The sequence below is a fragment of the Nomascus leucogenys genome, chromosome 3 (assembly GCF_006542625.1).
Source record: "Nomascus leucogenys isolate Asia chromosome 3, Asia_NLE_v1, whole genome shotgun sequence".
Taxonomy (NCBI): domain Eukaryota; kingdom Metazoa; phylum Chordata; class Mammalia; order Primates; family Hylobatidae; genus Nomascus; species Nomascus leucogenys.
The window spans coordinates 44,786,134-44,807,564 of record NC_044383.1 but is presented as its reverse complement, the minus strand read 5'-3'; the positions used below and the strand labels follow the sequence as shown (position 1 = coordinate 44,807,564).

At 39.5% G+C, this 21,431-nt stretch overlaps 1 protein-coding gene across 1 annotated transcript in view; it reads right to left on the bottom strand.

Moving 5' to 3' along the window:
- The window catches only part of ANKRD22 (ankyrin repeat domain 22), a 37,812-nt gene that overhangs the window by 11,476 nt on the left and 4,905 nt on the right, over positions 1-21,431 (bottom strand). The window contains exon 2 of the mRNA XM_003255182.3: positions 147-338. Coding sequence (XP_003255230.1) covers positions 147-338 — 192 coding nt within the window. The remainder of the gene's footprint in view (positions 1-146; positions 339-21,431) is intronic.

Below are 21,431 nucleotides of genomic sequence, written 5' to 3'. Positions count from 1 at the left end.
TGGCAGTCTCTCTAAAGTAGGCTAAGATAATTGTTCGTATTAGGAGCTACAAGCAATTTTAAAAATGACATGCACCACTTCTAGTGATTCAAGGAGAAAAGAATTACCATGAACAATTACACTCTCCATTCGTGTCATGACCTCACCTGGTTTTTGAGGTTGACATTAGCATTTCTTCTTAAAAGGAAGGAAACGATTCTCACATGCCCTCGCCTGCAAGCACAGATCAGGGGCGTGTCTCCATTAAAGCCATCTTGAACGTTGGCATAGCTGCTGTCTTCTTTCACCCACCGCCACACTTGTCCAAAGTCATTCTGATAGGCCGCTTGGCAGATGGGCTGAGTCGGGAAAAACAAAAGCAGGTTTTGAAATACTGGCATAATTAAACCACAAAAAGGAAAAAAAAGTCGTAACCCAATACATTAAAATTTAAATGTTTTAAAATTGTAATATATTGCTTTGTAGGTGAGATTTTTTGGTCTCGGTCATGCCTAGCTTTAAGTCTAGATCAAGAATTAACCCATGAGGAAACTCCTACATTTTCCTAAGTTTTCTTGGCACACACTTATGTCCATCAAATGAATGAATAAATAAATGAAATACTACAAATTCAACTCAGTAAGGAAACTATGTATAGTGCTTACAGGCAGGTGGGCCTGTCGGAAAAGCATTCATTTTCTTTACCAAAGATAAAATACCTTTATCTTTATCTGTACTAAAGATAAAATACCTTTATCTATATCTGTACTAAAGATAAAATACCTTTATCTTTATCTATACTAAAGATAACATACCTTTATCTTTATTTTTACTAAAGATAAAATAGAAAACAAGCATATGGGGAGGAGTTTAGGGCAGCACTAGTGATGAAATAAGACCTACATAGCCCCCTGTATTCAAGGAGCTCAACAGAGCAGAAAAGACAGTTTTTTAGGCAAATAATATGCAAATAACAAATTATATGATTAACTACACTTGATTAGATGCTGTTTATAAAAAGCATTATACAGAGCTTCACAAGGCGCCATGGGAGTTTAATAGCAAGACTTCAGGTAGCATTGTCTTGTCCTCTTTCCCTCCTCTGCTCCAGCCTTTCTCGACTCCTGTTCTTCAAAGTTCGGTTGAACCAAACCATGTTTGGTACCTTCCATCTGGGCCTCTGCCCTGAATACTCCCTCTGCATAAAACACACCACCTGCCCTTCGTCTGAATAACACCTAGCTCACCCTTCGTGTCACAATCTAATTTTCATTTTATCCAAGAAGTCTTTTCTTACTCCCAACATTCAGTATCTCTCCCTCACAGCAACTGACATAATGGTAACTCTTTTCTTAATTATGTACAACCATGTATTTGGGGCTAGCATGAATCAGGAAAGGTTTGAGGCAGTGCTGAGAAGGAAGGCACTGAAGTTCAGGCTGTAAACCCCATTTGATTCACTGCTATTTCCCCAGCATTCAACACAGCACTTGGCACATGGAAGGCAAACACTAAATATTTTTAGACTAATCTTTAGATGATGTTTTTTTAAAAAGCATTTAGAGTAATACCTGGCATATAGATGGTGCTTAGTGTATGAAAGTTATCATTATTGCTACTGTCATTCTTTAATAATCAAGTCAAATCCCTACTGTGTGCCAGTCACAGGTACCAGAGAATAAAATGTTATCTTATCCATGTAAAATGTATCTGTCAAGTGGGGAAATAGGACAGAGACACACATACACAGAGTAAATGACAAGAAAAAAATTTTTGGTATGGGTAGGTACATAAGCACCTGTAGAAACCGAGACATATCAAGGGGAAAGCCAAGGGGGTGTATTTGCTAATAAACTGAGGTTCTAACATAGCCAAATATCACAATGAGTGAACTATATTATACTCTTAAACCTAAAGGCCTACTCATGAAAGAAACATCCTAACATAAAATTAACTCAGCAGCAATTAAAGGCAAACTTCTGTACCTTAAAAATGAAATGAACATGATATATGGGCTTTAAGTTTCACTAGAAATGCACAATTATACAAATCACCTATTCCATTATCCTGAAGTCTTCCCTTTACTAAGCTTTCCAACAGTTGGGCACTTCAGTGTCTCAGCGTACTGTGTGGCTGATGTAGAAAGGACTGGGGCAGTTGAAACATTTGTCTCATGTCAGAAAAACAGGATGTAATTGTGGCTCTGTTACTACCTCCCCCAGCGACTGTGGACAATTCACTTCCCTACTCTATCTCAGTGTACTCAGTCATTAAATTAAGGAGTAAGGCAGAAGTTCCCTTGGGTTTTCATATTCTATTATTTCTGGGACTCTAGTCTCAACCAACAAATCTTCCACATCACTGCTGGCGTCCAGGGTTAGGTCAACACAATAGTGCTTTAATAAAACCTTCAGTGACTTGCCATTGTCCTAGCAGCAATGCCCAGTCATTTGGAGTTAAAAAATAAGTAAAACAAAACTAAATGCAACAAGACAGTGTTAAGTCACCAACTCTTACTTTTTCCAATTAAATGTATTTAAAACAATACTATTATTTCATAAAAGATATTTTAACAAATACAAAGATAAATGAAGGATATTTTAACAAAATATGTAAGAATATAATCACGGGGGGAATGCAGTTCTTTATATTGGATAAATTTAGTTAGCTTTATAGAAAAATTCATTTTACTGTCCTTTAAAAAGATTTTACCGTAAACTAGTGAAAATTTAATAATGGAGTGATTATCAGTGAGCACTACTCATCAAGCAGTTGGAAATTGGTGGTCTGCCATGAAGAGCCTGGAAACAAGTGGCATTAGAGCTCTTTTTCTCTTTTCTCAAATATTTAAATAACAACATTTAAAAAACTAGAATATTTTATATATTAATCTGGCTTTCCAGCTTCTCCTTAAAAATGGAAAGTTTTGGCCAGGAGCGATGGCTTACGCCTATAATCCTAGCACTTTGGGAGGCTGAGGTGGGTGGATCACCTGAGGTCAGGAGTTCGAGATCAGCCTGGCCAATATGGAGAAACTCCATCCCTATTAAAAATACAAAAATAAAAAAATTAGCAGGCGTGGTGGCTGGTGCCTATAAGCCCAGCTACTCTGTAGGCTGAGACAGGAGAATCGCTTGATTCAGCAGTGAGCTGAGATCGCGCCACTTCATTCCAGCCTGGGCGACAGAGTGAAACTCTGCCTCAAAAAAAGAAAAAAGAAAAAGAAAGAAAGAAAAAAGAAAGTTTTGCTAACACTGGGCCCATATTCCTGTAGGATACCAAATAACTGGTGCTTAGTGGCAGTGACTCCCAATTCTCCACAGTACCCACCACTCGCTATCACATTACACTGGTTCACTTCACTCATCTATGTTACCTGCCTGGTAACATAGACCTCCAGGAGCTCTCTGCTTAGGCTCCTCAAAGTCTACTAAGAGCCAACTAAAAAGAAGAAGAGGAAAAGATGGGGAGTTGTTCTGCAAGAGTCACTCGGTGCTTTTGAGGGCTTTCTCAACCCCATTTGAGCAATATTACGTAAAATACTAACCCTATCTTTAGTCTTTCTTAGGCTTCCTAGATCCAAGACACAGAGTTACCAGGAAGCTAAGTGTCTCCCTTCTCGGTTGAGATGCACAAGTACAGTCATGCTTCACTTCACAACAGGGATACGTTCTGAGAAATGTGTTGTTAGGTGATTTTGTCATTGTGGGAACATCACAGAGTGCACTTACACAAACCTAGATGGTAGAGCCTATTACTAATATGGCATAGCCTGTGGCTTCTAGGCTAAAACCCTATACAGCATGTTACTGTACAGAATACTATAGGCAGTTGTAACACAATTGTAAGTATTTGTGCATCTAAACATAGGTGAACATATAAAAATATACAGTAAAAATATAGCGTAAAAGATAAAATGGTACACCTGTATAGGGCAGCTCCATTATAATCTTATAGGAACACCGCTGTATATGCTGTTCATTGCTGATCGTGACATCATGTGGTGCATGACTATAATTCAAAGTGAGTCGCGCTAGCAGCTGAAGACTCCATGCTGTTATGAACCGGCAGTTTCCACTAGGGGGCAGCGCAGCGTAAGAAAAGTACTGACAGCGGGCAGAAGGGAAGTCCAATAGAAAGTGCTGGTTGACAAGACAGGTATGAAGAAGAGAAGAGGCTGTCCATTTGGGTTGCTGGAAGAGCTATCATAAACCCTTTTTAACCCCTTAAGCTCTGGAATTTGGGGGCACCCTGGGTGTAGAAGAAACACACTTGGGAAATTATTATAATAACTCTATCCCCAATAGTCTCAGAACCCTTCTGTCCATCCTCGCTGCTAAAGTACTGCTTCAGATCTTCGTCATTCTCACCAAAGACTATTGCACACAATTCTTTCAATCTCACGTATTCCATATGCTGTTTTTCCAACTTCATCTCCTACCACTGTCTTATCCACAACCTTGATCTAAATAAAGGTATGTGTGTTATTAACAGCCATCTCCCCAGCTAGACTGTAAGGTATATAAGGGCACTGTGGCTACATGAGGCTACATTTCATCTGTACTGATTCATCATTTTACCCCCAGTATCTAACATAGTGCCTGGCACATGGTAGGCATTCAATATGTACTTAGTGAGTAAATAAAATAAGGAAGAAATTGTAAGATGAGTTAACAGTTATTGAATAGCTCAGTTATTCTACTTTAATCCTCACAACAACCCTCTCAAGTAGTATTAATATACTTGTTTTGCACAGATGAAACTAAGGGAAATTGTCTTCCTTGCCCAAGGTGACATAGTTCACAACTGGCATGGCCAAGAGTCAAATCAAGGGGAATGACTGCAGAATGCATATGTTCTATCTCCAATCACTTTAGTCTTAAAAATCAGCCTTCAAAATGTCTTCTGGCTACAAGACTTTGCATTTGATATTTGTGTCCAAAATTAACCTACAGTCTATACTCAGGATATTGATCTGTCCACTTGTGGCACTGGCTTGCTGGTTCTTGGTTATGCATCCAGACTCCTTCTCCAACCTGACCTAGAATCAGCAATATCCACCAAGAGATAAGAAGTGTCATGAGAGTCTGCAGGGGAAACCGAAAAATATAAGACTCAAAGGCAAAGAAATGAAAGTTTCAAGAAGGAAGACAGAAAGATCACTGGATGTGATCATTAGCAGCCATGCAGAGGCCAATTTTCACATAGTGATGGGGCTGAAGGAAGAATACAGAGGTCTGAGCACACTGTCTATGAAGAATTAGAGAATGCAATTGGAGAGGAATTGTGGTCAGTTCGGCAGTGAAAAAGCTGTTAGTGAAAGCTAGAGACTTCAAAGAGGGGGGTAGCAGTGTCCAGCCAACGTTCCACACATTTGTAGGCAAAGTGGTGTCATCAAGTGGTTACAAATCCAGGCTCTGGAAGGAAACTCTCTGGGTTCCAATCTCAACTCTGTGACTTAACACCTGTGTTATTTGGACAACTTACCTAAACTCTTCATGCTAAGTTTCCTTCTGCTTTTGATAATCATGCCTTCTTTATTAAGTTTCAGAAAGAATTAAATGTAACTGTGTAGATGAAGCACTTAGCTCAGATCTGAGTCACAGTAAACCTCAGTTAATGTGAGCTACTCTTATAATTATTAAAGCATAAGGAGCCAATGAAGTGGACAGGAGTGGTTATGAGAGGGTAGATAACTGATCAAAGAGAGTGAAGAGATGATAGGATAGAGAGCATTAAGATGGAAGCATTAGCCTCCTACATAGAAGGAGAATTCTGGCTCTAAGGCCAAAGCAAGGGAGAAAAGAGAGCTACATGGATGGAAAGAACTTTAGACTGACTGAAATTTTTGCCAGAAAGTCAGAGGTTTGATCTTCATTCATTATACTACTATATATTTGTCATAAATAAATAGATATAGCTAGATAACTAATATGGTTTGGCTGTGTCTCCACCCAAATCTCATCTTGAATTGTAGCTCCCATAATTCCCACATGTTATGGGAGGGACCTGGTGGGAAGTGATTGAATCATAGGGGTGGATCTTTCCTGTGCTGTTCTCGTGATAGTGAATAAGTCTCACTAGATCTGGTAGTTTTATACAGGGGAGTTCCCCTACACAAGCTCTCTCTTGCTGGCTGCCATGATTGACTTTGCTCCTCATTTGCCTTTTGCCAGATTGTGAGGCTTTCTCAGCCATGAGGAATTGTGAGTCAATTAAACTTCTTCCTTTATAAATTATCCAGTCTTGGGTATATCTTTATTAGCAGCATGAGAACAGAATAATCCAATAACTAAATAAATAGCATTGACATTTAAATAGATGAATGGATTAATGACAGGAGATGTGATTGAGACAAGGGTAGATGAGGCTTTTGAGCACAATGGGGAAGATTTTGGACCATCATAATTAAAACTGTCTACATGAAATGAATAAAAATATAAAATGGCTTTGAAAACAAGGTTGTAGAAACACAGTAAGAAGATAGAGTTGACTGAGCCTGCCGTGTAAGTTTGTGATTTTCTTCAGCAAAACTAGATGAGGGAAGAGTACAGAAAGTGAAGAGGCCAAGAGCAAGGATTAGGAAACATGTCTGCCAGGAAAGAGAAATGAGAGGAGAGTGGTTTACCATTAAATTCAGTCTGAATGGGTATCATATGTAAGCCAGATAAAGACAAATGAACTTGCAAAAAGAGAGAGACAAGCAAATAGAAACACAGAGAAGGATCAGAGCACAGTTCATACATGTGGTCTATTAGAAAAGTAACCAGTTTAGAAGTTATCATGAGAGATGTTACAGATAAACACTGTCTAGGGATGAGAAATCAAGGGTGGCCTTGTTGGGTATCTGATTTGGAGTAGAAACACAGGTCAAGAAGGGAGAATGAGGCTTGTGGATGTTGAGGTCACTGAGGATGACCCCGGGGGACAGAAAGAAAGGGGAACTTGTGTTCTAGGGAGGTGGAAGTGGGTCCTGGAATACAGTGGACAGAAGTGAGAATATAGAGAAAGGGCCATAAGCAAAGATTTCAAGTAAGAAATTGAACGATGGTCAAAAAACAATGGTGACCAAGAAGTAGACTGAATCAGCAGCCACCATAAGAGAAGGTGTCATAATGCCCAGGAAAAGCCAGATTTCAGTGAAGGCACAGAGTAAAACAGACAAGTAGGTGAGGAGGAGATTGAAGAGAAGGAGTATTTACCAGCAGGGTGCATGAGTTCCCATGGGCTAACCTGTGAACAGCACTCCCTAGAGCTGTGCTCTGGACGGTCTGAAAAGCTAAGACACAGGATTAATAGGGCCCACTGACTAACTTTTCTCTTCAGCCTCATCTATCAATCTCCCTTTTGCTCACAACTTTGTGGTGATTTCTGGGGCATTCCAGGTTCATTTCTGCCTTCTGGCCTTTACACTTGCATGTAACCTATATGGCGGGCTCACTGCTAGGCCAGATCAAGTATCAGCCCATGAATCACCTCCTCAGAGAGGCCTTCCCTGACCACTCAGCCTCCCAGCCCAGGAACTTTCTCTCTCTCACATAATCTTGTTTTATCTTTTTAAATTGCACTAACTGGTATTGAAATTGGGTGTAATGTGCCCAAGTTCCTAGAGAGTGAGGTATCTATGACTTTTACCTGGTTTTTAAAGTGCCCCTCAGTGGGCCAATTGTGTATAAACCACTGCTGTTCTGCAAGCTCTCCCATCTCTGGTCAGGTCAATTTCCTCAGTTCTATGTTTGGGCTACCAGCTTGCCATCCTTATCTTTTAAATTGTGCTATCTAGATGGCTGAATAGGAACAGCTCCGGTCTACAGCTCCCAGCGTGAGCAACGCAGAAGACGGGTGATTTCTGCATTTCCATCTGAGGTCCTGGGTTCATCTCACTAGGGAGTGCCAAACAGTGGGTGCAGGACAGTTGGTGGAGCGCACCCTGCACCAGCCGAAGCAGGGTGAGGCATTGCCTCACTCAGGGAGCGCAAGGGGTCAGGGAGTTCCCTTTCCTAGTCAAAGAAAGGGGTGGCAGATGGCACCTGGAAAATCGGGTCACTCCCACCCTAATACTGCGCTTTTCCAATGGGCTTGGAAAATGGCACACCAGGAGATTGTGTCCCACACCTGGCTTGGAGGGTCCTACGCCCACGGAGTCTCACCGATTGCTAGCACAGCAGTAGGAAATCAAACTGCAAGGCGGCAGCGAGGCTGGGGGAGGGGCACCCGCCATTGCCCAGGCTTGCTTAGGTAAACAAAGCAGCCAGGAAGCTTGAACTGGGTGGAGCCCACCAGAGCTCAAGGCGGCCTGCCTGCCTCTGTAGGCTCCACCTCTGGGGGCAGGGCACAGACAAACAAAAAGTCAGCAGTAACCTCTGCAGACTTAAATGTCCCTGTCTGACAGCTTTGAAGAGAGTAGTGGTTCTCCCAGCATGCAGCTGGAGATCTGAGAACGGGCAGACTGCCTCCTAAAGTGGGTCCCTGACCCCCGGCAACCTAACTGGGAGGCACCCCCCAGTAGGGACAGACTGACACCTCACTCGGCCAGGTACTCCTCTGAGACAAAACTTCCAGAGGGACGATCAGACAGCTGAATTTGCAGTTCACGAAAATCCGCTGTTCTGCAGCCACCGCTGCTGACACCCAGCCAAACAGGGTCTGGAGTGACCTCTAGCAAACTCCAACAGACCTGCAGCTGAGGGTCCTGTCTGTTAGAAGGAAAACTAACAAACAGAAAGGACACCCACACCAAAAACCCATCTGTATATCACCACCATCAAAGACCAAAAGTAGAAAAAACTACAAAGATGGGGAGAAAACAGAGCAGAAAAACTGGAAACTCTAAAAAGCAGAGCGCCTCTCCTCCTTCAAAGGAACGCAGTTCCTCACCAGCAACAGAACAAAGCTGGACGGAGAATGACTTTGACAAGTTGAGAGAAGAAGGCTTCAGACGATCAAACTACTCCGAGCTACAGGAGGAAATTCAAACCAATGGCAAAGAAGTTAAAAACTTTGAAAAAAAATTAGAAGAATGTATAACTAGAATAACCAATGCAGAGAAGGGCTTAAAGGAGCTGATGGAGCTGAAAGCCAAGTTTCAAGAACTACATGAAGAATGCAGAAGCCTCAATAGCCTATGCGATCAACTGGAAGAAAGGGTATCACTGATGGAAGATGAAATGAATGAAATGAAGTGAGAAGGGAAGTTTAGAGAAAAAAGAATAAAAACAAATGAACAAAGCCTCCAAGAAATTTGGGACTATGTGAAAAGACCAAACCTACGTCTCATTGGTGTACCTGAAAGTGATGGGGAGAATGGAACCAAGTTGGAAAACACTCTGCAAGATATTATCCAGGAGAACTTCCCCAATCGAGCAAGGCAGGCCAACATTCAGATTCAGGAAATATAGAGAATGCCACAAAGATACTCCTCGAGAAGAGCAACTCCAAGACACATAATTGTCAGATTCACCAAAGTTGAAAGGAAGGAAAAAATGTTAAGGGCAGCCAGAGAGAAAGGTCGGGTTACCCACAAAGGGAAGCCCATCAGACTAACAGCTGATCTCTCGGCAAAAACTCTACAAGCCAGAAGAGAGTGGGGGCCAATATTCAACATTCTTAAAGAAAAGAATTTTCAACCCAGAATTTCATATCCAGCCAAACTAAGCTTCATAAGTGAAGGAGAAATAAAATACTTTACAGAAAAGCAAATGCTGAGTGATTTTGTCACCACCAGGCCTGCCCTAAAAGAGCTCCTGAAGGAAGCACTAAACATGGAAAGGAACAACCAATACTAGCCACTGCAAAAACATGCCAAATTGTAAAGACCACTGAGGCTAGGAAGAAATCGCATCAACTAACGAGCAAAATAACCAGCTAACATCATAATGACAGGATCAAATTCACACATAACAATATTAACTTTAAATGTAAATGGGCTAAATGCTCCAATTAAAAGACACAGACTGGCAAATTGGATAGGGAGTTAAGACCCATCAGTGTGCTGTATTCAGGAAACCCATCTCATGTGCAGAAACACACATACACTCAAAATAAAGGGATGGAGGAAGATCTACCAAGCAAATGGAAACAAAAAAAGGCAGGAGTTACAATCCTAGTCTCTGATAAAATAGACTTTAAACCAACAAAGATCAAAAGAGACAAACAAGGCCATTACATAATGGTAAAGGAATCAAATCAATAAGATGGGCTAACTATCCTAAATATATGTGCACCCAATACAGGAGCACCCAGATTCATAAAGCAAGTCCTGAGTGACCTACAAAGAGACTTAGACTCCTACGCAATAATAATGGGAGATTTTAACACCCCACTGTCAACATTAGACAGATAAACGAGACAGAAAGTTAACAAGAATACCCAGGAATTGAACTCAGCTCTGTACCAAGTGGACCTAATAAACATCTACAGAACTCTCCACCCCAAATCAACAGAATATACATTTTTTTCAGCACCACACCACACCTATTCCAAAATTGACCACATAGTTGGAAGTAAAGCTCTCCTCAGCAAATGTAAAAGAACAGAAATTTTAACAAACTGTCTCTCAGACCACAGTGCAATCAAACTAGAACTCAGGATTAAGAAACTCACTCAAAACCGATCAACTACATAGAAACTGAACAACCTGCTCCTGAATGACTATTGGGTACGTAACGAAATGAAGGCAGAAATAAAGATGTTCTTTGAAACCAACGAGAACAAAGACACAACATACCAGAATCTCTGGGACACATTCAAAGCAGTGTGTAGAGGGAAATTTATAGCACTAAATGCCCACAAGAGAAAGCAGGAAAGATCCAAAATTAACACCCTAACATCACAATTAAAAGAACTAGAAAAGCAAGAGCAAACACATTCAAAAGCTAGCAGAAGGCAAGAAATAACTAAAATCAGAGCAGAACTGAAGGAAATAGAGACACAAAAAACTCTTCCAGAAATTAATGAATCCAGGAGCTGGTTTTTTGAAAAGATCAACAAAATTGATAGACCGCTAGCAAGACTAATAAAGGAGAAAAGAGAGAAGAATCAAATAGTTGCAATAAAAAATGATAAAGGGGATATCACCACCGATCCCACAGAAATACAATCTACCATCAGAGAATACTACAAACACCTCTATGCAAATAAACTAGAAAATCTAGAAGAAATGGATAAATTCCTCGACAAATACACCCTCCCAAGACTAAACCAGGAAGAAGTTGAATCTCAATAGACCAATAACAGGCTCTGAAATTGTGGCAATAATCAATAGCTTACCAACCAAAAAGAGTCCAGGACCTGATGGATTCACAGCTGAATTCTACCAGAGGTACAGGGACGAACTGGTACCATTCCTTCTGAAACAATTCCAATCAATAGAAAAAGAGGGAATCCTCCCTAACACATTTTATGAGGCCAGCATCGTCCTGATACCAAAGCCTGGCAGAGACCTAACCAAAAAAGAGAATTTCAGACCAATATCCTTAATGAACATTGATGCAAAAATCCTCAATAAAATACTGGCAAACCAAATCCAGCAGCACATCAAAAAGCTTATCCACCATGATCAAGTGGGCTTCATCCCTGGGATGCAAGGCTGGTTCAACATATGCAAATCAATAAATGTAATCCAGCATATAAACAGAACCAAAGACAAAAACCACAGGATTATCTCAACAGATGCAGAAAAGGCCTTTGACAAAATTCAACAACCTTCATGCTAAAAACTCTCAATAAATTAGGTATTGATGGGATGTATCTCAAAATAATAAGAGCTATCTATGACAAACCCACAGCCAATATCATACTGAATGGGCAAAAACTGGAAGCATTCCCTTTGAAAACTGGCAGAAGACAGGGATGCCCTCTTTCACCATTCCTATTCAACATAGTGCTGGAAGTTCTGGTCAGGGCAATCAGGCAGGAGAAGGAAATAAAGGGTATTCAATTAGGAAAAGAGGAAGTCAAATTGTCCCTCTTTGCAGATGACATGATTGTATATCTAGAAAACCCCATTGTCTCAGCCCAAAATCTCCTTAAGCTGATGAGCAACTTCAGCAAAGTCTCAGGATACAAAATCAATGTACAAAAATCACAAGCATTCTTGTACACCAATCACAGACAAACAGAGAGCAAAATCATGAGTAAACTCCCATTCACAATTGCTTCAAAGAGAATAAAATACCTAGGAATCCAACTTACAAGGGACGTGAAGGACCTCTTCAAGGAGAACTACAAACCACTGCTCAATGAAATAAAAGAGGATACAAACAAATGGAAGAACATTCCATGCTCATGGGTTGGAAGAATCAATATCGTGAAAATGGCCATACTGCCCAAGGTAATTTATAGGTTCAATGCCATCCCCATCAAGCTACCAATGACTTTCTTCACAGAATTGGAAAAAACTACTTTAAAGTTCGTATGGAACCAAAAAAGAGCCCGCATTGTCAAGTCAATCCTAAGCCAAAAGAACAAAGCTGGAGGCATCATGCTACCTGACTTCAAACAATACTACAAGGCTACAGTAACCAAAACAGCATGGTACTGGTACCAAAACAGAGACATAGATCAATGGAACAGAACAGAGCCCTCAGAAATAATGCCACATATCTACAACTATCTGATCTTCGACAAACCTGACAAAAACAAGCAATGGGAAAAGGATCCCTATTTAATAAATGGTGCTGGGAAAACTGGCTAGCCATATGTAGAAAGCTGAAACTGGATCCCTTCCTTACACCTTATACTAAAATTAATTCAAGATGGATTAAAGACTTACATGTTAGACCTAAAACCATAAAAACCCTAGAAGAAAACCTAGGCAATACCATTTAGGACATAGGCATGGGCAAGGACTTCATGTCTAAAACACCAAAAGCAATGGCAACAAAAGCCAAAATTGACAAATGGGGTCTAATTAAACTAAAGAGCTTCTGCACAGCAAAAGAAACTACCATCAGAGTGAACAGGCAACCTACAAAATGGGAGAAAATTTTCACAACCTACTCATCTGACAAAGGGCTAATATCCAGAATTTACAATGAACTCAAACAAATTTACAAGAAAAAAACAAATAACCCCATCAAAAAGTGGGCGAAGGACATGAACAGACACTTCTCAAAAGAAGACTTTTATGCAGCCAAAAAACACATGAAAAAATGCTCATCATCACTGGCCATCAGAGACATGCAAATCAAAACCACAATGAGATACCATCTCACACCTGTTAGAATGGTGATCATTAAAAAGTCAGGAAACAACAGGTGCTGGAGAGGATGTGGAGAAATAGGAACACTTTTACACTGTTGGTGGGACTGTAAACTAGTTCAAACATTGTGGAAGTCAGTGTGGCGATTCCTCAGGGATCCAGAACTAGAAATACCATTTGACCCAGCCATCCCATTACTGGGTATACACCCAAAGGACTATAAATCATGCTGCTATAAAGACACATGCACCCGTATGTTTATTGCGGCACTATTCACAATAGCAAAGACTTGGAACCAACCCAAATGCCCAACAACGATAGACTGGATTAAGAAAATGTGGCACATATACACCATGGAATACTATGCAGCCATAAAAAATGATGAGTTCATGTCCTTTGTAGGGACATGGATGAAGCTGGAAACCATCATTCTCAGTAAACTATCACAAGGACAAAAAACCAAACACCGCATGTTCTCACTCATAGGTGGGAATTGAACAATGAGAACACATGAACACAGGAAGGGGAACATCACACTCATGGGACTGTTGTGGGATAGGGCGAGGGGGGAGGGACAGCATTAGGAGATATACCTAATGCTAAATGACGAGTTAATGGGTACAGCACACCAACATGGCACATGGATACATATGTAACAAACCTGCACATTGTGCACATGTACCCTAAAACTTAAAGTATAATAATAATTAAAAATAAATAAATAAAGATAATTAGGAACCCCCTGCCCGCCCAAAAAAAATAAAAAATAAATTCTGCTATCTATTCTTCAAGGCCCATCTCATGGTTTATCTCCAAGAAATCTCTTTCATCTTTCCTACCTGCAGCAGGAAATATACAGAACCTCAAGCAGCTCATTGGCCTTAAATGAGCTAGTGGGTTAAATGTAGTCTCCTTAACTAGACTGCAACCCTCCTGAAGTTAGACTTCCATAAGGTCAGGAACACAGAATATGGATAGAAGTCATTTGTTGGTTGACACACGAATTCATCCAATCTGGCTGTGAAGTGAGGCTAGGAAAGGGGTTGATGTTTAGAAGGTAATCGATCATGTAAGGACCAGGACAATATTTCGCCTCAGTGGTTCTCAACCTTGGCTAAATATTGCAATCATGTTTGCACCAACTTAATATTTAAAACATGACCCAGGCCCCACTATTGACCAATTAAGTAAGAATCTGTAAGAATAGGATTGGGGCATTAGTGCTCTTTAAATTTCCCTGGTGATTCTGATGCACAGTGAGTGTTGAGAATCTCTGCAAAGGTAAAAGAAACAAGCCCCCCATAATGGAAGTAAAAATTTAATGTAACATTGCAGCTTTTAAACTCATATTAGCTAAGGAGCGTTCAAAACTCTGGAATAATGGAATATTAGGAAAAATTTTTTGTGTCCTTTTGCCTTCCCACATGTCTGTCTTTAAAAGTAGCCAAGAATTTGGAGGTAAGGTTTCACTCTGTTCACTTCCATCTTACTTGCCCAGGCACTAAAATTTAAGAAGTGTCCATGGGTAGAATATGACGCACCTGGTATGTTGATGATTAACTAAAATAATCAGCATGTTGATGATTAACTGTATGTATTACTTAATAATGTTTTGCACTGCTCTAAGTATAATAGATATCACAGCTGAAAAAATATTTATTATTATTTTAATAGTGTATAAACATCTGAACAATTTGTACAACTATGGATGTCTTTAAAAGCAAAGCTTCCCCCAAATTACCCCCACTTTTTAGTGTTATTTTCCCTAAAGTATAATGGAGCTTCTGTAATTCCCAATCTAAGGAAAGACCACGTAGAACTTTGCCTGTGGCTCAGAGGAATTGGTTCACTGTTTATTAGCCATCTCCATGCTACAAGCTCCCCTCACTTAAAATGTTCCATGAAAATTTCTGAGAAGGATTTGTAGGTTTCGGAGCAAAATGATTCCGGTAAAGAGCCTTGTGATTCATGAAATGTCTTCTCAGAAAAGGAAGGAAGATATTTTTCTTTCTCTTCAAGTTAAGAAACCTTGGAGAATGATAATAAACACCTATTTGGTTTAATTTGATTTCCACAATTAATCCCAAGCCTTTGTTTCTGATGACTCATTCTTCACATACTGTATTTTATTAATTCCTTAGTAAATTTCTTCTTTCAGACAAATAAAAAAGTCGCAATTATTTTTTAAAGGCTGTTCTAGGCCCACCGAGTCGCTGTGTAATGTGGAGGAAGGTCCCAGCACTGGCTGGAACATGTAGAGAAGTCATAGTTCCTCATGAACGAGAGCAGAAGGGGAAACAGAAGCAGGGCACATAATGATCTATGTTTTCTACTCTTTATCCTGAAAGGTCTCTTTGAGAACATGAAGTTATGTTCCTTGCCGGGAAGCTAAAGAAACCCCATTGCCACACTTCTGACTCCAGGACATCAGAAACTCTGAGGTCGTGAGGACCAGGGGAAAGCAGAAGAGCCTTCACCTCCAGCGAGGAGTAAGGGTGGAGGAAGAGTGGGTTCCGGCTGCTAGAAAATGGCAAATCAGAAGCCCTGATATTCCCCTACTACCTCAGGCCACCACAGAGGTAGTCACAGAGGAGAGAGAAAGCAGTAGGGTGCCCATAACTAGGTAACATCCAGTTCTACAAAAGGAGGGATTAAGAAAAAAAAAAAAAAAAAAGAAAGAAAGAAAACCTTCTTTGTGGTCTTCTTCCATTTCACTGGCGTAACTACTCCCACCTGGCTAGTTTCAACCTACAAAAGAGAGAGCACTGAACTCAGAGTTGAGCAAAATTGGCTTTCACAAACCAGTTCAAGCTGACTCAAGCCAGCTCCAGCCTGCTCCAACACACCAGCAATAGGAACTGGCATATATTTCCATTAAAGTAAATCATAATGGAGACCAGGCTTGAAGAATCTCTGGGCCAGACAAATCCATTTAGACCTCATAAGTGACCTTAACCTTGCTCAATTTGCAAGCATAAGCAAAACTTCAGCTATTTCTTATAAATCCCTATATTAAAGAAAAATGAAACCAGGTTAACTAATCAGAAGCCTAACTTACATAGCAAAATCGACCAAATAAAGCAACTGTATAACTGCAACCAATCAAATATTTTCTTTGCTTTACTCCCTTGTTCACTCTATAAAAGCCTTCTCCTTGCATTCCCTCCAAGAAGCCTGCAACCACAGCTGTCCAATTCCTGAATCAGTATTTGCTCAAATAAATTATTTTGAGCTTAACTGTGCCTCAGTTTACCTTTTGACATCCCAAGACTTTTCTACACTGTCTTACTCTTAATGTAGAAGACAGTTTGGCTGGGGAAGGGCCCAGGATTTGAACTCTCAGCAGCCAATGTCTCTAGACATTTAATGGACCCAAACAGGTATTTTAGCACTAAATCTCTAAATGTAAGTCTCCTTTGGGAAAAAATAAAAAATAACAGTAAAAAGTTTAACAGTAATGATACCTACTATATACTGAACTGTTTTTATATACCATTTGTAATGCTAAGCACCTTAGCAGCATCTTATTTAACCCTTACAGCAATCTTAGAACAAAAATAATACTATCCCTCTTTACAGATGAGAAAACAGGCTCAGAGCTCTTTATAGCTAGTGAGTAGCATAACTAGAATTTATACTCTGGTCTATCTAAATCCAGAGCCAGTGTTTTAACCCATTAAGCCCCTCTCCACTCCTATGCAACTCCATGCACTAATTTATAATAAACTCTACCCACAAAAGTTCCAGGAGTACCTATAGTCCTTGATTGTTTTCTTCAATTCAATTCAACAGACGTTGAGTTCTCAATACTTGCCAAGAGAACTGTGCTAGGCTCTAGGGATATAGAGATGATGAAAACCCAGTAGACACTCACATGAGGGTACATAACAGCATTCATCACATTCTGTATCACGTTATACGACAATCCTTCCCCAGCATCTGCAGAGTTAACAAAATTACTAAAATCCCCCTAAATTCAGTTAAAGAATTTGGATTAGAGGACTAGCATGTAAGTGAACCTATAAAAACAACTATAAATGTTTCATATACTTGGAAAAATAATGACAGAAAAAAAATCAGTAACACTTCACACATTGTAATGTGGTAATAATAGACATAGTGTTACGAATTGTCACTTATCAATTCTTGCTTACAGGAAATTTTATAGGTCTACTCTGATTTGTAGTTTCAATAATATACTTGCAAATAGTTTTTACTCCATTTTGGATCATACTAATACTGAAGACAATTATTTTTTTCCTCTCTGGTCCTTCATCCAAATATATGATGACTTTCTGATTTTATGTCCCAGAAATTACCACTGCTTCCCAGGTAGGTGCTGACTTCCATTAGCGTGCAGCTCTGAAGCCACTGTTTCTTGCCCTCATCTTCATTTACTTTTCTCAAGGAAGGCTTCTCTATAAAAGCTTCTTCTCTTGCCTGCCATCTACTTCTCCTCCTTTTTCTAAAATCAACTCTTACCTCCAATTCCTTGTGTCTTGAATATTCTGTGGCGGAAGAAATTCTTATTCACATATATAGAAATGGGAAGTCCTGAGGTTGGTGAAAGACCTCATCCCACCTTGTTTTAAGCATAATATGATCTTGACACCTGCCAAAGGTCAACTGTTGGTAAAGCCACAAAACCATAGTGCTAAAATCCCCTTTCAAATCCTCATCATGCCTAATCTTAAGCATGTTGGGAGAAAACGTTGCCTTTGCAGAAATGCTTGCTTGATTCTGAAGATTCATGTGGTCTGATGGTGCATCAAGGCAATTAGCATCTTTTTCATTTTTCACATTTTTTACTTTAGTGGCACCAATTAGCCAGGGTTCCAGGATTAGTTGTATTATTTCAGTGTAACAAGTAAGTTTTTGGTTATTACTATAAAGTCCAATTAAAATAAATTTGACCATTAAGGGCAGGAAGGTTGAGTTGTGGCAAATTAGAAATCAACTAACATCAAGAATTTCCCACAAGGGATTTGATTGGGAGAATTATTTGTGTCTGGTCTTATGACCACAGTAAACTCTTTAGAGAAAACCAGTGTTTTATTCTCACATTCTTGTAACTCTCACATAATCTACCATATTATTTTCTACAAGGTAGACACGTTTATTAAACTGACATTTAGGTCAAGGAAGCTATCATTATACCTTCCTCTTCAGCATCCTGCAAACTGAGAATCATGAAAATCATAACACCTAGGACTCTCAGATCAACTTTCATCTAACAAACCCAACATTTTTAAAAATTATAATACTTCAGTAAAGCACAGTAAGAGAATACATAGAGAATGACACAGCCACGCTTTTCGATCTCTTGAAGGTGAGATTCAAGCAGAGATCCATGATCTGTCTTAAGTGAAGGAGTGAGCCAGGTAACTTTCAGGGGGAAGAAACTTCCAGAAAAAGGGAATCCAACTGTCAAGCCCTTTGAGACAAGAGCTTGATTTGATGTGTTCTAGGAATAGCAGGAAGGTCACCATGGCTGCATGAGCAAGGGGAGTGGCAGGAAATTCGAGAAGCAAATGGGACCAAGGAACATTGGGTCTCGTAGACCATGGTTAGGACTTTGATTTTTATTTTATGTTTGATGGGAAATGTTAGCAGTGTTTTGACAAAATCTACCTTCAGTTTAGAAAGTTAGTGTTAAGACTTCCCAGTTAATTAGTATGCAAACCATTTTGTTGTATTAAATAGTACTTTATGGGTTCCCAAATAGTATACACCTCCCATTCTCATCTCTTTTTCAGTTTTCCAAAAAAGGTATTTCTAATCTTAATAATTTTGAGATTAGGGGAGCTATGTATTAAGAGCTGTTTCTATAACATAAGTAAACATTACAGATTTTTAATTAAAGTAATTATTGCTTAGAATCTAAGGAATCTTTATGGTTAAAAGTAAAAGATCTCTTTTATGCCTTCTTATCTCATCTCAAATAACTTAGATTTTCCTTTAAAAATACAAGTGGGATTTCCTTAGTTGATTAAAAAAAGCCACAATTTTTCTAGCTGAAAATTATTTGTTATTTCAATAGATATGCACACATATATGAAATAAAATCTTATATTGTAGAAGGCATATACAAATAAAATGACTTATTTTTCCCCTTAGAAAACAAGTTTATTCGGGGATTTTTTTCTCTCCCACTTTCTCCTTGATAGTAGTGGAGATGAGATTTGAACCTGTCTTTCTGAGCTCAACAGCTGGCTTGGTAGCTGGCTTCTTAGCAATTATACATTCCTGCTGTGGGCTCTTAGACAAGGAGAACTTCTGGGGCACAAGCTGTTTTTGCCTTGTCCTGTCCTCTTACAAAACTTGAGAAACTCACTTTTCTCCTCACCACTTTTGGTGCTGATCAGCTCACTTCATATACAAAAGTTGAAACTCCCTAAGTTTTCAATTTTGAATAGAGAAAAATGTGCTTCCCTCTCAACCCCAGAAAATCTCCTGTTTGACTAAATGCTTATGTTTCTTGAACGTTACAAGCTCCAAGGGTGCTCAAAGGAGGTTGTCCTTTAATATTGCCTTCCTTCTCTGGCAAGACCATACCTTCCTATAATGACCTGGTATCCTTTGCTATCTCTACATTCTTTCCATATCTAAACTCATCCCTTCTCTTGGCGTTAAATACCATGTATATGCAGACAACTCCTAAATTATTATCTCTTGCCCGAGCCTCTCCTTAAAGGTACATTTCCTGTATTCATCTTCCATCCCCGCCTAGATGTCTCATGGATATCGCTAAGGTACCATGTCCAAATAGAACCCTGAAATGCGTCCTTCCTTCTGCCCCTCTCTAAGTGTTCCCATCTCATCAGCACCACCATCCACTGGCTGGCCTAAGGCAGAATACTGAGTATCAACTTTAATTTCTTATTTTCCTTCACTGCCAACCTGCAAACCAGGAAATCTTTCAGCTAAAAATTTATCTAAAATTCATCCATTAGTCTAATGCAACCATCATTATCACTCCCTAAACTACTGTAACATCTTCCTTCCAGGATCCAGCTTTCCCTCTAGCATCTCTCAAATTTATTCTCCCATGCTATCAGAGTGGCCTTTTTAAACCCTAATTGTCGTATTATTCCTCTCTTAAGATCCTTTTCTTGCTTTCCATTGTGTTTTGCATAAAATCTAAATTTTTCACCTTGGCCTACAAGACCTGCCTGATCTGGCCCCTGACAACGTCTTTACAGTGTTAACCACCATCCTCATTATCGCTATTATCACAATCACCTTGATTCAGAACCATTTCAGCTATTTCACCATTGGTTAATAAATGAAAAACTGGAGCCTCATTATCAGTGTTAACAATTTCTTCAATATCAACTTCTTCCAACTTACTGATGGACTCTGAAGGTATTTTTTTTATTGCATATGTATGGTCAGACATCTTTTTTTCTCATTTGGCATGCAGAATCATTCAAAGTCACTTTGTTTATAATCCTCACTGAATACAGTTGCAGGATAGTGGTTATGCCAGGCATGCACAACTGTCTTTAGTTACTGCATTACGAGCATTGGCAACAGCATATACAACATCTTTTATGCGAAACACCCACACCTATATTAACTGCTGATAACATGCTGTTTATGAAAATGTTTTATATTTACACTTCATTGATCTAAGGATACCATTCTCACATGGCTAAATTAATAAAGTCACATTTGGGGAAAAGCACATGGAATAAGTATTACTTTTGATGAGAATTTTAGCTGAAGAATAAGCATAAAAGTTGTCAAGGAATAACAAAATCTTGCAGCCTTCATCCAGTCCAGCTTCCCTGCAGTGAGCATGAGCCATTGCTACAAAATGTTGTGAAAACAGTCAGAAAAGATGTCCCTGGTGACTCATGCCTTTTGTTAGCATAATAATGGACTAGAAAGAAATTCAGTCTTTGAAAATAGTGAGAATTCAAGCTTTTGCCTATTACAGCAGGTTTACATTTGTGTGTGCCTGCTGCATTAGCACATCCCAGCACAATTATCCTGTCCTTGGTATCCTGATTTCCTGCAAGGCCTGTCTCATCAGCTGAAGTTGATGTCTTTCTGGAGCAATAATGCCAAAACAGTGATGTTTCATCAGCACTATAGACTTGATCTAGTGTGAGATTTTTATCAGTGATGATCTTGGCAAACTCATCAATAAATTTCTCTGCTGCTTTTTGATCAGTAGATGTTTTGTCACTACAAATATTTGAAAATTTAATGCCACGTTTTTTCTTAAGTTTGTGCCAAAGAACTA